Genomic DNA, 16,032 nt, shown 5'->3' with positions numbered 1-16,032 from the left:
AGACGTCCAGGCCCCTCTTGTACTCTTTCAAATTTGTCATCATCACGTCTTCACGCAGAGAATTCCATAGTCTAACTGCTCTTACAGTAAAGAATCCCCTTCTATGTCGGTGTAGAGAACCTTCTTTCCTCTAGACACAGAGGATGCCCCCTTGTTATAGTCACAGTCCGAGGTATAAGTAGATGATGGGAGAGAGCTCTGCATTGTCCCCTGATATATTTATACGTAGTTATTAGGTCGCCCCTCAGCTGTCTTTTTTCTAAAGCGAAAACCTCTCTGGGTATTGTAGTCCTCCCATTCTGTTTATTACTTTAGTTGCCCGCCTTTGTACCCACTCAAGCTCTGATATGACCTTCTTGAGTACTAATGTCCAAAACTGTACACAATATTCCATATATGGTCTGACCAGTGACTTGTAAAGAAGAACAATATTCTCATCATGTGCCCCATGACCTTGCTTGATGCACCCCATGATCCTTTTTGCCTATATGCAAAAATATTCTCTTTCCTACCACATTAAAGAGACTATGTCACCTACATTTAGCCCTAAAAGCTAAGCTTATGGATTGAAAGTAAGCTGACCTATGGAACCTGGGGATGTGAGTGTTATACTTACCTCCCCCGTTGTTCCCCCTGATGTGAGTGCTGAAAGCCGCCATTAATGTATTGATCAACACTGCTAAGTAGTCTGCCTATAGAATAAAATTAGAATAGGCGGACTACTTAGCGCATCGCTCAATGCATTGAGTGGCACTTCTCAGCATTGACCTCAGAGAAACGTTGGGGGTAGGTATAACACTTCACTGGTCACCAACTTTCAGCTCATAAGCTTAGCTTATAGGGCTAAAAGTAAGGGACAGATTCCCTTTAAAAGCATTTTTGCCAATTCCTGGCAGCCCCAATTCCTCCGTTGTGTTTCCACGCATATTTTAAACAAGTCTTGTTTTTTTCCTCTGCGATAAAGACCTGCAACCCTCATCCTCAAACATTTATCAGCTGTCTTCAGCTTTGCTGCATTCCTCCTCATTTTCTGTAAGCAATTAGCCTGATCACAGGATATGATTGGCTCTCCTCCTCTCCCCATTTCTACTGCGTGCCAATATAGTTGTGTAACGCACCTCCACGAAGTACTGTTTGTCTTTCAGATTCTTAATTGGAAAAATATTTGCCATTGCCATGCTTTTCATGTATTTCCTGTTGACCTGAAGATAATATGCTTTTCCAGTAATGTTGATTTTGCATGCTTATTTCACAAGAATAATATTTTTTAAGAGTATGTAAATATATGTGTTATTATTTCACTGCAAAAGCTCTCGTAGATATCCACAGAACATCTGATCGCTTAGTAAAATGGACAATTTCTGATTAGGAAGGCTGTTGTATATACTCTATGTCAACTTGGGTCTAATGAGTACCATAAGGAGCCAACTAGACAGTTAATCAATTCTGCAGCTTTTTGAAATGTATTGGCCCACATAGTATCCATGTTTTTTATTGTAAAATGTATATGTTTCAGTTCTTCATATGGTATATTATTCAATTTCAGATTAAGTAGTAGTACTTGGCTGCCCCCTAGTGCTTACATCTAGGAATAATATTGCATGCTTTGCAAAAACATCATATCTGAATAACACAGATATATGTGTGTGTGTATATATATATATATATATACACACACACACACACAGTAAGCAGAGGTAATGATCACACCTTTCATTGGTAAACTACCAGTCACCATGGAGCTCAATAATCCATGTAGGAAAACACTGCGTTCCTTAGTGTCTACAAGTGTCAAACACTAATGCTAAATAGAACTTTTCATAAATATACCATGTTGACAAAAGTATTGGAATACACATAGAAGGTGATGCAATGTGATTTTATTCACATATTTGAGTATTGTGTTGGGCCGCCTTTGGCTTCAGTGACTGCAGGAACCCACCAAATTCTGGCAGAATTCCTTGAGGAAAGCTTCAGATAGTAATGCGGTGAATGATGGGCGCACTTGGCGTGCCTGGATATGGTGTCCTAGTTTGTCCCAAAAATGCTCGATGGGATTGAGATCTGGACTTTGGGTTGGCCAATGAAGTTTGCAAACATTCTGCTCCTCAAATCAAGCTTCAACACTGCGTGCTGTATGACATGGCACTCGGTCATGTTGGTAGAGACAAGGAGCTGTACCAAAGTATCGCCACAGTATAGGTACTCCCACATTGTCCAGAGTGTCTTATTGGCGTTGAGGGTGGACTTCACTATAACCAATGGACCTAATTCTTCCCAGCAGAAACACCCCCACACCATTATAAAAACCTACTCAAAACTTCACTGTTGGGACTATGCAGTCGCGTTCCGGCCCACCCGCTTCCATCAACAATAAACAGGCAGTTGTTCATAAGTGAACAACTGCCTGTTTACACGGACCGATCCGTCATTCCGTTTTCTGCATGCAGAAACTGAATGACAAATAAGAAGTGAACTAATTCTTGATCGTCATTTAGTCGGGGCATGCATTCACACTGAGGGCTCAGTCCCAGAGAGACGTCCGTCTTGAGGTACGGCCATCTTCTTCCGTCTTCTTCAGGAAGGGCTCAGTCACACAGGCGCATCGGTGCCTGTGTACGGGCGCCGATGCGCCCGTGTGACTGCGCCCTCAGTGATAATCGTTCAGATTCCTGCTGAATACGGTAATGTGAACTATTTATCGGCCCGCATGAAAGGGCCCTAATGATCTAATTTACATATTCCCTTATTCTGACAACACAGGATTAGTGGGTGTCCCAAAACGTTTGTCAATGTAATGTATGTGTAGACCTCGATTTATCAGCAATGCCTACCTGAATGAAACACAGATTACTGCTAACTGCTTATATGGCTTCCCTCTAGGAGCCCTGAACTGTTGAGATCTGAAGGTTCTTTTTCCATTGAAGGAAGACACTCCTCTACAGACTCTAATAAAGCATCCAGCGGTGATGTGTCTCCATATGACAATAATTCCCCAGTGCTTTCTGACCGATCTGCTACTGCAAGGCAAGAAAATAGCTCTGAGAAGATCTTGAAGGATGCTGATCACAATACATTAGTTAGTCAGTTACTCTCAAAGACAAAGGAAAATGTCCCAGCACAGCGGTGCTCTAAAGGTATGTAATACATCCTGCTGTATTTACCAGCTGTTCTAATCCACCCCTTCACTGCACTCCCTGATAGGGGTTGGAGGGCCACAGCCTTATACTGTACATACAAATTGATTGCATACAAGTAATACTAAAAATGATCTTGGAGGAGGAAGGTTGAAATACAAAGCATAACATGAGCACTGATTTTATGCAAGAATCCATTCTTCTCAGTTCCATTCTTTGAAAAGAGTACTAAGCAGCAATAGCTTGTATGTACCCTCACACACGTCATTTTTTTCAATTTTTTAAATGCGTCACAGAACCTTTTGACTAAGATTCCTAAGGATACCCTACGGAATGAGGAAACAAGCTAGCATCACCTACAATACTAGTCCCCCTTTACATCCTATACACCCCAGGAAAACATACTGTATGGTATGTTCTCCTAATACAGTCACAATCACCTATTTATGGCTGCCATGGATTGGACCTGTCACCTCCCAACAGCACCATAAACTAAGTAATCCTGCTATTCGGGAAAGTGACATATTTTTTATATCCACCCACTTTTCAGATTACTGTGCATGCTGCCCCATAGAAGTCTATGTAAAAGCATGCAAAGCAATCTGATAAGAGTCAGATTTTCATACGGTGCACAGAATTCACTGAGTGACAGCGTGGAATCAGGAAAACAGGTGGGTATTAAAATGCATCACCCGGCTCCCGGTCATCTCTCTGGATAGCACAATAACTTATTTTTTTTAGTGTTGTTGGGAGGTGACAAATTCCATTTAAGAAAGTAGTATACATAGATACCTGGTTAGTTTCATTAAGTCCTCCTACCCTACTTTAATTAACTTTTAGGCTTGTTTTTAATTTCCAATAGGGAATTCAGTATTCTTTGAAGGCAAGAATAGTGCAATCTACAGTGCTATTCTTGCTGCCAAAATTACCAGAAACACAGATGGAAACCTGACGGACCCCATTATGGGTCAATGGGATGAATCCGGATTCCTCATATCTGTTAGATCTAATACAGCTGTCAAGATTTTGTTGTGAACAGCATTGTGTTGATGAAGGTCTAACGTGTATTTTTATTTATTGCTGCAATATTTGTATCCATTCTCTCTTTTAATCTTGGGGGCTGTTCACACTGTGTCTGCAATTTACATCGGAAGTATTCTTCAGGAGTATTTCCCGATATACAACTCTGATTGACTCCTCAGACATATGCCACTGCATAGGCATACACAGGCATATGTCGCCCATAGCCTCCCATGTTTTATACAAAGCATATGAGACAAACCCGTAGCGCACAGTATATGTTTTATGGGTTGTGTCTGTATGCAATAGCACATAAAACTATACTGTTGAAAAAGAAAGTTTGCCGACATACTAGGCCGGCAGAGGCCTAGGAATACATCAGCCCTATGCTGGAAAGTTTTCCTGGATCATATGCATCTGCCACTGTAAGGCAGGGTTCACACACGGCGGACTCCCGTCGGAAATCTCGCGGTTTGGCCGCAGCAAAAACCGTGAGATTTCCGCTGGGAGAACCGCCACGGTTTAAGTCGCGGCGGCTTTGAAGCGGCTCGGCCGCATGCTTTTCCGTTGCTCCCATAGAGGAGAGCGCGGCCGTGACATAAATAAACAAAAAAATGAAGGTAAGCAGACATGCCCAATCTTTGGAAACCGCGGCTGTGGATTTACCGCAGCGGATTAGCTGTCCCGTGTGGACGAGGTTTCTGAGAAACCTCGTCCACATGGCTGGCTAATCCCGAGATTAGCGGCCGCGGGCGGATCTGCTGCGCCCTGTGTGAATGCAGCCTAAATGCGGGAACGTTATTTCTTTGTGCTTTTACTTTCTACAGCTAATATTATGTATGGAATTATATGTTTATTGCAGATACCACTCCACAGGACAACCTTGATATATGGGGAACATGGCACTCAACACTAAAATCAGCACCAAAAGATCAAGGAATGACAGGTATAACATGGTGTTATGTACTACAAATACACCAAGTGTGCAACAAGGACATTATGATTGTGGGGTTGAAAAGCTGCTAACAAAGGGTCAACCTACTGCATAATCAGATGACATGATTTAGTAAGTTAGACATTCTTATAACAGCCCCATTACCTCTGTTTTACCTCAATAAAGCATAATAGGTTCCTTCATTTCTATACTAAATCTGGAATTGGATGGGTTAACGGCAAACTTGTTTTTTGTCTGCAAGTATCAAGGAAATGTCCTGTAGGAAGAGCTAAGCCTTGCCTGTTTGTCAAACGGGTGCAAAGTTTCATAGTGATAGCAGAAATTTAAAGATACATTGACATGTTAATAAACACAGAAGAAGTTGGTTTTTAGGGTGGCTTTACATGGACATATTGCAAAAGAAGCTAACTCCTGCGCAACTTTTTTGCGCAGTGAATAAGTGTACTTTGCGCGTTTACCTATGCACAGTACTGTGTATATTTACGCAGGCACTGCCAGTTCATGTTGGTGGAGAAATCACCCCCACCCTGATTTAAATGGCTACTAAGCTAAAGGAGGTGCTGGATGTGTGCAGGTTTACGCAGGCCATTTGTGCACCTCCCATAGACCTCTATGTTGTGGAAATGCACACAAAATAGAACAGGTCCTATTTTTTTTTTTGCAATTGCGAGAACCGCACTCTCAAAAAAAAAAATGAGAATGAACCCATTGAAACCAATGGGTTCTATTCTCCATGTGTTGCATTTGGGATTTTTTCACGCACAAATACACCCATGTGAAAAAGCCCTTATAGTAGTAGTCATCGGTTATTGTTGGGTAATGATGGGCAGTGTATGCATTATATTTATAGGACTTTTTACATGGCTCAGTGTTAACAGTGTGAAGTGGTGATTATTGAGATCATCACTAAACTGGCCTTCACACAGGCTGATTCAGAATGCATGGGAGACAGGCGATCACACTTACGCTCATTCATCCCCTATATCGTTTCATAAGGAGATGTGTTGCCAAAAAACATGATTTTTTTTCGACTACAAAACGCTGTGATGAGCCAGTGAATGAGCATTTTCTCATTTATCAGCTGATCGCATGCAGCTTTACACAGCCGATGAGTGGGCAAACAAATGCCACTGTGAACATTCTTACTAGAGATGAGCGAGTATACTCGCTAAGGTACATTACTCAAGCGAGTAGTGCCTTAGCCGAGTATCTCCCCGCTCGTCTCTAAAGATTCGGGGGCCGGCGGCGGCCGGGGAGCAGCGGGGGAGAGTGGGGAGGAACGGAGGGGAGATCTCTCTCTCCCTCTCTCCCCGCCGCAACTCACCTGTCACCCGCGCCGGTCCCGAATCTTTAGAGACGAGCGGGGAGATACTTGGCTAAGGCACTACTCGCTCATCTCTAATTCTTACCCATTCATTGGACCATGGAAAAGGCATTTATGTCCTATTATATTAGAGAACAGCCTGTAGATCTAACTGTGGAAGTTTGTGTCTCTCTGTGTCCAAATTTGAACTTTGACAATGCTTTACTATAGCTATTTCATCTTTTTTTAGGTTCATATGGGAATATCTACGAGAGCAGTTCCTTACACCAAGGGCAACATTCTCTCTCACATAGTAATCTGACACAGAACTGGCCTTCATGTAAGAACTCCACAGTTGAAGTAGACAATGGCAAGTCAAATATACGAAGGACACACACCTCAACTGCCCTTCAGGACTGCAGGCCACACAATTCAGTGATGCGTGCTAGCAGCACTCCGCAAACGGAGACGGCTAGGAGAAAGCTTGAACACAGGTCAAAATGTGAACATGCCTCCAGCAGCACAGACCATGTCTCGGAGGACAATGCACCGCTAAGCTGCACTCAAAATAGACCACCACCTTTGAATTTACGACATTCTGATGTAAACAGGAATGAATCAAGACTCCCTCCACCCTATCCTGGCTCTTTAAAACAGGGTGTATCCCAGCCACATCGATCACCGGTGTTTTCAGCTGAACAGGCCTTATGGAGACTACCAAGGTCTGAGACAGCTCTAGGGGCATCTTTAGGAAGGACTCAACCCCCTGAGCAATCTGTTGAAAATAGACAGACTTCATTAAAAACTCCAGCCAACAACCAAAACAATAAAACCTTAACTGATCCAGACTGGCAAGAATGGCAAAGAGAAAGATGGCAGATATGGGAGCTTCTGTCTGCTGACAACCCGGATACACTGCCTGAAACCCTAGTATGATGGTTGTCGCATAAAAAAGACACAAGTGCTGGTATTGCAGACTAAAGTGAAGAATGATACTGTCAAAAGTGATCTTTTTATTTTTTTACGCATTTTAAAATTTTCATTTAAAAAATTTTTTTGCATCTGTGCTTCATATATTATCACTGCCAACAACCCATGTGTTACTTTCCTTACCCGAGTACTAGCAAATAATATTTGCATTGATGCAGTATTTGTATTTCTGGAGACTGATTTTAAAGAAATACAACGATTAGTGGCCAAACAGCTTTATGGTATTTCTACATTCCCTGCATATCCTATAATGGGCTGTAACTTGTAGGCACATACAGGAAAAAATCTACAAAATTGCTTTTTTTTGTCACTGCACTTGTTTTGCCATGTTGATCTTTTTTTATATATCAAATATGCACAAGCTGGTTTATGTGCTTTGAAACTTCTTATGGATAGAACTGTTCTTTTCAGCCGTGCTTGGAAAGCTAGCTAAGAAATAAGCCATATGGTGGGGCGCTAACATAAGCGGAACCTGTTCATGCTACGTTCATGTACAATCTGTGTAGATAGAAGACGATTCAATCACTAGGTCAGACTTCAGGCCAAGCCTACATACTACAGAAGGATTTCAGCAGTGGTTCTGTGAGCAAACATTGTTGAGCCCGCCGGTGCTGCCCTGCCGCATTACATACTGGTCTGTGGAGCACTTGTGTGGGGAAGCACAGGTATAATACAACTTATATATAATATATACAAATATACATATATATTTATCTTGTGTAGTTTCCTGTATTGTTTTCCAACAATAAACTGGAATCACTGTAGAATAGAAATATATATATTAAGTATTGCAAGTCATTAAAAGAGTACTGCTTTTATCTACTGTCCAGGTCCTGCTATCTTATCAACGGGGTATGCAAAGTGAGTAAGTTGCTTTAAGGCAACTTGGTGTTGCATAAAAGGGTATTTACAGACTACCACCATGTTATTTGTTCTATATTGTTCTGCCCTTTGCTTAATCTTTATGTAGGTGTTATTACAGGACGGGTTTACAATCAGAATGTCAAAATATTTCACAAAGATTTAATGAGTAGAACTCCAACAAGTTGTATAGGAAATCCTAGTTGATGTAAAATAAATAAAAACAATTATAAATTACTCCTGTGCCAAGCTGTTCACAAATTCAAATGGTCACCGCAGCTTGAGACGACTTAAGGTAATGCGATAGCCAATGTGATATTTAGCAAAAGGGCATAACACTTTATTTACCTAAAATGACATTTTGTGCTGAAAACACAAAATGTCCACTGACCACTAGGGGTCTCCCTTCCCTCTAATTCCCTGTCCACTGCCTGTTATCAAGTGAAGTCCTCTCTAGTGACAAAGATAACAAAACAGATAACAAGTAGAGAATGGTGAATCATGCTGCCCATAAGTCTAAGGAGAGAAAGAGATGAGAAGGAGGGAGAGACTCACACAGATGTGGTGGTGTAGCTAATTGTGTTTACTGCCCTTGACAGCTACTGAAATCACAGCTGTGCTGTTCAGTACGGCTTTGTAATGTCCTCTGTATAGTGTTACTTTTGAGGGCTTGTTACTTAAGAAAGATAGTGGAGATATCATGCTCTTCTGTGTGTGATGTGTATGGGCACTATCATAGCAGCTAGACTCCACCCACCAGCTCAGGGACAATGTAGAATTAGAGATACAGCCTGTAGAGGGCGAAAGCTTGTGAAAAATGCCATATACACCATAAGTCATATAATAGCCAGTCAGAGTATTATTTCTCATGTACACACATGACAGCATATTCTGAAAAGTTTTCTGAAAGTGCAGGTACACTTTAAATTGTAGCCACTTACGAGTTAACAGTTCAGTCCTGGTTACCCTGTGACATTGCTTCAGCCTTTATACTCTGGGGATTTTATGTTGTCTTAACAACATTATGTGAATTCATATCTGGGTCGATATAAATGTAGAGAACTGATTTTATAAGTCAGTTATGATGTGGGCAGTGACATTGATGTTCCTGTGACATTGCTGAATAGCCTGAGCCCAGGGGCAGAAACATCGTCATTGGAAAATTAGAGTATTATGGTGGCCTGTAATTTCGGATATCATTTTATACAGCCTGTTGGAGTTTCTATTCAGGCAGAGCCAGGGACTAAAAGTCAAGGTGGATATCCTGTAAACTTTGAAAACCATATCAAAAAATGAATGAAATGTATATTATCTTTTAATATCAGTGTGCAAGTGTTTCAAAGCAGCTCAGTATTGTAACAACATTATTTGGTACTGGACGAAGGTAATTGGAAAGCAGATTTATTTTAATGATCTTGCATATATGTGATAGGTACAACAAATTGGTAACTGCTCGACGCATCATAAACTATGTAGCTTTTGTGGCAAGGCCTGTGTAAAGAGTTCACGTGCAGACTGCATTCTTTTTCATACATTTTGACAAATGTAATATATTGGGTATTTTTATGTCGTCTTGTTCATGTATATGTTATACATGTCTCATTGCACATGCAGTATAGCACAGTATTATGTAGGTGTTTTATAGCATTATAGAAAACATTCAAAAGCAACTATTTTGTCCAAAGTGTTCCCAATGAGAAGTCATTATAACTTTCCATTGTCCTTTATTGTTCTATTTTTATGATCCAAATTAAGGAAATTGTTTTATTCATTTGGAGTTTTTAACTTCAGGGACATGAAGACATGAAGTACGTGATGTTCTTCCGTAGGAGCACTGCACAAAGCACAAACTACTAAGTTACCATAGGAACATTTGGTGAACCCTCGCCTTTATATTAGGGAATTGCACGTAAAGCAACCCTCTAATATACAGCCATTACCTGCATCTGTCTTTCACAAGTAGGACAAAACAGGAAGTTTGGGAATACAGAAATAAGGAAATTGGATTTCATTGTCATTCACAGAACACGTTGGAGGAGAAGGGCTGTTGGTTTATAACAGCACCTCACTGAGATCACTTATTGACATTTTTGCATCACATTTTGAAAATCTGTTCTCCAATATGTCTTTTGACTTAAAGGAAGATTGGATCTAGGTACAATTTCCTTTGGGATCTTTCCTCTCTCCCTTGTGAATTCCAATACTCCATTTGATTTAATAAGAAGTATGAGAGCAGATCTCCCAAACATGATGTGAAATGGGCCTTAGCTTGGAAATACTGAATGGTCTGATAGGTGATTACAGAGTGATCGTTCTCTCACGGCCTCAATCATTTCACCACTAATATTCTTGGTTTGGGGAAATGGAGGTAGTCAGTGTAATCCCTACGACTGTTTATGTGATATGATAAAATCTGCAGGAACCAAGTGGAGTTTATTTATTTAGGATGTGATCAATTGAGGTTTCTTATGATCAGTTCATATAATCCCAGAAATAGCAACATATGGATATACAGGTAAAATTTCCTTGCTGTATTGTCAGTCTTTGTTAACTTGGTCACAAATATGATAGCTGACAAGTGACTGTGGCAGTCTATTACTGGCACATGCTGTCCATACTAAAGGCTCAGTTAGACAGGATGAGTGTCGGACAAACGATGCCCGACACTCGTCCCCGCACATACTAGCTCCTGTGCACCAGCATGGGAGCTAGTATCATTGGCTCACTGCATAAATGATGGACAATGAGCAGATCGCTGATCGCTCAGTGTAAATAGCAGCCGTTCAGTACTGAACAGCCGCTATGTTAGGGCAATGGAGAGGGGAGGGGGAGCGCGAGGAGAGAAATCTCCTCCTGCTGTCCCGCTGTGAGCCAGCGATACTAGCTTCTGTGCAGCAGAATGAAAGCGAATGTGTGCAGGGACAAGTGTCGGGCAAACGATGCCCATCTAAATGGGCCTTAACATTATCATGTTGTCTGTACAGTAATGGAGAAGGAAATGATAAATACATCCCAGTTCTGGGTGACATCATAGCAGCTATATTATCTTCTTCCTCCCTGGCAGTGACATGCTGGTGGTTTGTATGAATAAATGCTAGTATTTCTTCCCTGAGTCAGCAGAACAGGTGCCAGATCACTACAGAGGTGTGGAGAGTTCTATGTGTCACCCACTCCCTGCAAACCAGCAACTGAAACAGATTTGGGACCTACCTAGCAAAGCATAGCACATAAACTATTAGGACGCCTTATTTCCCATTTAAGAATGCTATTGCATATTACTGGAGTATTCCATAACATTCTGATGGGTAGAGGTCTCACATCTAGCACCCCCTATTGTTCCCAAAAATAAAAGGACAGAGAAGTCCCTTAGCTCTTGCCCAGTGCTGTTCCTGACTGTGTTGTACTTTCCTACACAGCCGCTGCTGCAACACTTCCATTCTGAGGATCATTCAGAGTGCCAACTGTTGAATCCCACTAATGAGATAGAGATAGCACATCCTAACGATATGTCTAAAGGTATAATAGAATAGCAGAGTTGGAAGGGACCTCCAGGGTCATCGGGTCCAAGCCCCTGCTCAGTGCAGGACTCACTAAATCACCCCAGACAGATATTTTGTCCAGTAATGTCATTACTACTTATTGTGGGAAAACCCTTTATTAAATAATTAAAATGAAAAACACACATTATCAGTGGACACACCTTTAGGAAAAGTGAAGTAATACCTGACTATAGTGTTTGTCTTAGTATATGGGTTTGAACTCAGTTTGTGCTGACATTGTATGCTTTCTAATACGGAAGTGATAAGATGATCGGTTATTGTACTTTCATATGCATCTCTTTTTATCCTGAGAGATTTGTCGTTGTGAAGAATGTACTTTGTACACATTGTTGCTGCGTGTCTGAAACAGTGCTGGGCAGTTTGTATCAGGCTTTTCCAGCAGGAAAAATTACAGTATGTTTGGACTGTAAGGGAATATCTGTGCAAATAGGTTTCTATAATTCTACTAGTATTTAAAGTGTATCTGTTGTTCTGCTACTGTACATAGAAAATCATGATGGGCACATGCTAGTAAGCTATCCACGTTACCCTAAAAAATAAAAATGCTTCAATAAAGAAGAGGAATATGTATGACGTCGTTCCTGTGTCTTCCTACTGTTGTAAATTACAGCAGAACTCTGCATTGTACGTGAGCTGATGCTATTCATTGTATGTTAGGATTAGGGTGCCAGAACACAGCAATGTATCTCAGCCATAGAACACAGGTCAGAAACACCGGCTGCAGCCGGCATCGGGACTTGTCACAATGTTTGAATTGACAACTCTAAGTGCTGCTTATAATTAGCAGAGCTCCGTCTGTGTTTTGCAGGAGGGAAACGTTGCGTGTTCTAGCACCCTTAGGGCTCCTTCACACAGGCATAATTTTCATCAGTATTTTGTGACCAGAAAGAAAGTATAATGGAAAGATTTGCATTTTTTCCGTACTTTGGCCCCGCTCCTGGTTTCGGCTCACAAAATACACCTGTGTTTGGGAGCCCTTTGATCCGCTTCTACATAAGGCTCTTCAGCAAGTATTCTCTCATTGGCCGCCAATATACATTGGTTCATTTATACGTAGGAAAGACTCATAGGTATGAGCAAAATTGGGAAAAATAAATAATAATTAGAGATGAGCGAGCGCGCCCCGCCTGCTCCCCCCGAGCACGCTCGGACAAGAATGCAGTTGCTCGAGAAGAGCGAGGCTCGTTTGAGTAACTGACTTATCCGAGCGGGCTCGCTCATCTCTAATAATAAAACAGAAATGTTCAGCATATAGTATAAGAGATAACTAGCTGATCAGTAGGGGTCTGACTGCTGGTACCCCACCAATCCACAGTATGAGGATGAATAAATAAAATAAATCTTGTTATTTGTATAGCACTTTCAAGTAATTTGTTTATTACCCCCCTACCAAGCTGAGAAATCATTTTACCGACCTCGGAAGGATGGAAGGCTGAGTCAACCTTGAGCCGGCTACCTGACCCCATTCGGGGATTGAACCTGCAACCTTCAGGTCGTGAGTGAGAGCTTAGGACTGCATTTCTGCTGCCTTAACACTCTGCGCTAAGGGGGTAACTTCATTTGATGGTACAAGCCCCTTGAGTCAGTGACTCAAAATAAATATGTGTACTTTTAGTACATGGAGTGTAATGACCTATAGTTGTCTGTTCACCTTTGCAACCTTTTTTTTATTGTTTCAATGCATCCAAAATGAGAAATGAAGCAACAACACAACGAGCTGGGATTTAGAAATTGATACTGTTTTAGTTCTATCTATGTGTCTCCATGTTAACAGACAAAAAAATACATTACAGCTTATGTATTATTACTATCTAAAAGTTAGACAGTCTTGAAATGCGCTAGTCATAATTGTCATAGTTGCTCTGCTGAACAATAAATCAGTCAAATTTTAAGACTATCTACTTTAACTTCAGACCACCTGTTAGCGGTCTTAGTTTAAGCCAAAAAACTCATATTCTGAATAATAATTAAGCCCCATTGCTTATTCTGATTCTGCAGCCACATTCCTTTTATTTGTCCTTTACCTATGAATAACCTGCCAAAATGTAAGCCATCATGAAGCAGGGGACAAGTGAAAGGGAATATACCTGCAGGATTAGGCCTCATGTCCATGGCACAAGCAGATTTTTCATGTGGATTTCTGCAGTGGATGCACTGCGGGTCATCTTAAAATTATTTATTTTTTCCTTGCAGAAGATCACGGATTGCAGATTTTTTTCCGCATGGAAAGCGGATTATCCACACGGAAAAAATCCCAACCCCACCTCCCAGTCTTTTTACCACCTCCCTAATTGATTTTAACCTTCAAATCTGCAGTGAATCCGCAAATGTATTTGCGGATGCACTGTGGATCATAAGCTGCCACAGAGATAAGTGGAGCGCATGCGCCCGTGATCCGCGGTAAAATGGAGCATGCTGCGATTCATTATCCATGCATGGCATCTGCAAATCAAATAAAAAACAAATCCGCAGGTGTTAAATGAAGTCCGGACACCCAATGCTTTCCTATGGGCAGCTTGATTTGCGGATCTTACGTGCTGGTGCCACGCACGGATTTCGCAAATCAAATCTGCCTGTGCACATTGGGCCTTAAACTGCACAGGGTTTGTTTTTTGTCCGTGACCATGGAGAGGTAACAATTTTTAATTAAGTTGTATTGGAAGGTTGCTTCATTTTTTTTTTTTTAGAAGCCTTGAAACTATAAAGAAATTAATTTGCTAAGGTAAACTTTGCCTTTAAGGTGACTTTCAGATGAGCATATTCGGTCTGTGTTTTATGGACGGTGCTTATGTTAATCTTTGTATTTAGTCACATGGCTGTATTGTTCATGGCCATGTTTTAAAAACAGCATGTGCTACTTTTTGTCTTTTTCTGCATCCATTGGTCTTATTTTCTGTTGGGTAGGTACTGATCAGCATTTACCCAGTAAAAAAGTAAGACCAATGACAGCAAATACAGATCAAACAATGATGAACTACTGATGCCATACAGCTGCAATGCCATCTGTAACACGTTCATATTATGGATCTGCATCATGGTTGTGTTGCAATACACGTGTGAAACTGGCATAAGAAGTATTTACCAAGCAGTGGACGCAGCTGGATGTGGCATAGCATGGATGCAAGAAATCTACCTTTGTAGACACACATACAGTATATGATAATATAGGAGGAGAGGAAAACATGTAACTCATAATCTTCACTTTATTTCCTGAACATTTTTTTCAATTTGCCTGCAAAAACACTCGATAAAGCTCTTAGGTGACCACATAAGTTCTTCTTTACTATGCTGTAAGCATGCACTAAAAGTTAGTTTGTATATTTTAAACCTATTTTTATAGGTTTAAATTTTTGCAAAGTACCTCATAAACTAAAATGACACCAACTATTGAAATTATACTAGACCATAAAGTTTATAATGTCAGCCTCATAAATGCAGCACTGAAACTACAATTGTGGAAGAAAAAGGGCGATATATTGATACTATATATTTAAAGGGGTTGTCCCGCGCCGAAACGTTTTTTTTTTTTTTTTTAATAGCCCCCCCGTTCGGCGCGAGACAAACCCGATGCAGGGGTTAAAAAAGAAAACCGGATAGTGCTTACCTGAATCCCCGCGCTCCGGTGACTTCTTACTTATCTTGTGAAGATGGCCGCCGGGATCTTCACCCTCGGTGGACCGCAGGTCTTCTGTGCGGTCCATTGCCGATTCCAGCCTCCTGATTGGCTGGAATCGGCACGTGACGGGGCGGAGCTACGAGGAGCCGCTCTCCGGCACGAGCGGCCCCATTCAGAAAAGAAGAAGACCGGACTGCGCAAGCGCGTCTAATCCGGCGATTAGACGCTGAAAATTAGACGGCACCATGGAGACAGGGACGCTAGCAACGGAACAGGTAAGTGAATAACTTCTGTATGGCTCATAATTAATGCACAATGTACATTACAAAGTGCATTAATATGGCCATACAGAAGTGTATACCCCCACTTTGTTTCGCGGGACAACCCCTTTAATGTACTGTGCAGGCTCACTTTATAAACTATTGAAATAAAAAGCTGTCAAATGGAAAAATAAACAAATCTCTCATATATTTTTAGTAGTTGAACTTAATACAAAGTATTGGGTAGCTGCATGGCTATCGGAGTGTGTGCATAGGATGTTCCCCCTATAACTGATAGGGCGAAAACTGCATTTGTAGTGTAAATTGGAG

General features: G+C 41.2%; 2 protein-coding genes across 4 annotated transcripts in view; one reads left to right on the top strand and one right to left on the bottom strand.

Moving 5' to 3' along the window:
* The window catches only part of ARHGAP6 (Rho GTPase activating protein 6), a 522,685-nt gene extending 510,301 nt beyond the window's left edge, over nucleotides 1-12,384 (top strand). For all 3 annotated transcript variants that reach the window (XM_066577984.1, XM_066577989.1, XM_066577991.1), the window contains exons 11-13: nucleotides 2,884-3,137; nucleotides 5,020-5,103; nucleotides 6,666-12,384. In XM_066577984.1, the coding sequence (XP_066434081.1) occupies nucleotides 2,884-3,137; nucleotides 5,020-5,103; nucleotides 6,666-7,351 (1,024 nt within the window). In that variant the 3' untranslated portion in view covers nucleotides 7,352-12,384. The remainder of the gene's footprint in view (nucleotides 1-2,883; nucleotides 3,138-5,019; nucleotides 5,104-6,665) is intronic.
* Nucleotides 1-16,032, bottom strand: part of AMELX (amelogenin X-linked) — a 677,225-nt gene that overhangs the window by 143,668 nt on the left and 517,525 nt on the right. The window lies entirely within an intron of this gene.

This window comes from Eleutherodactylus coqui, chromosome 1 (assembly GCF_035609145.1).
Source record: "Eleutherodactylus coqui strain aEleCoq1 chromosome 1, aEleCoq1.hap1, whole genome shotgun sequence".
NCBI classification, from domain to species: domain Eukaryota; kingdom Metazoa; phylum Chordata; class Amphibia; order Anura; family Eleutherodactylidae; genus Eleutherodactylus; species Eleutherodactylus coqui.
This window is presented reverse-complemented; position numbering and strand designations above follow the sequence as displayed.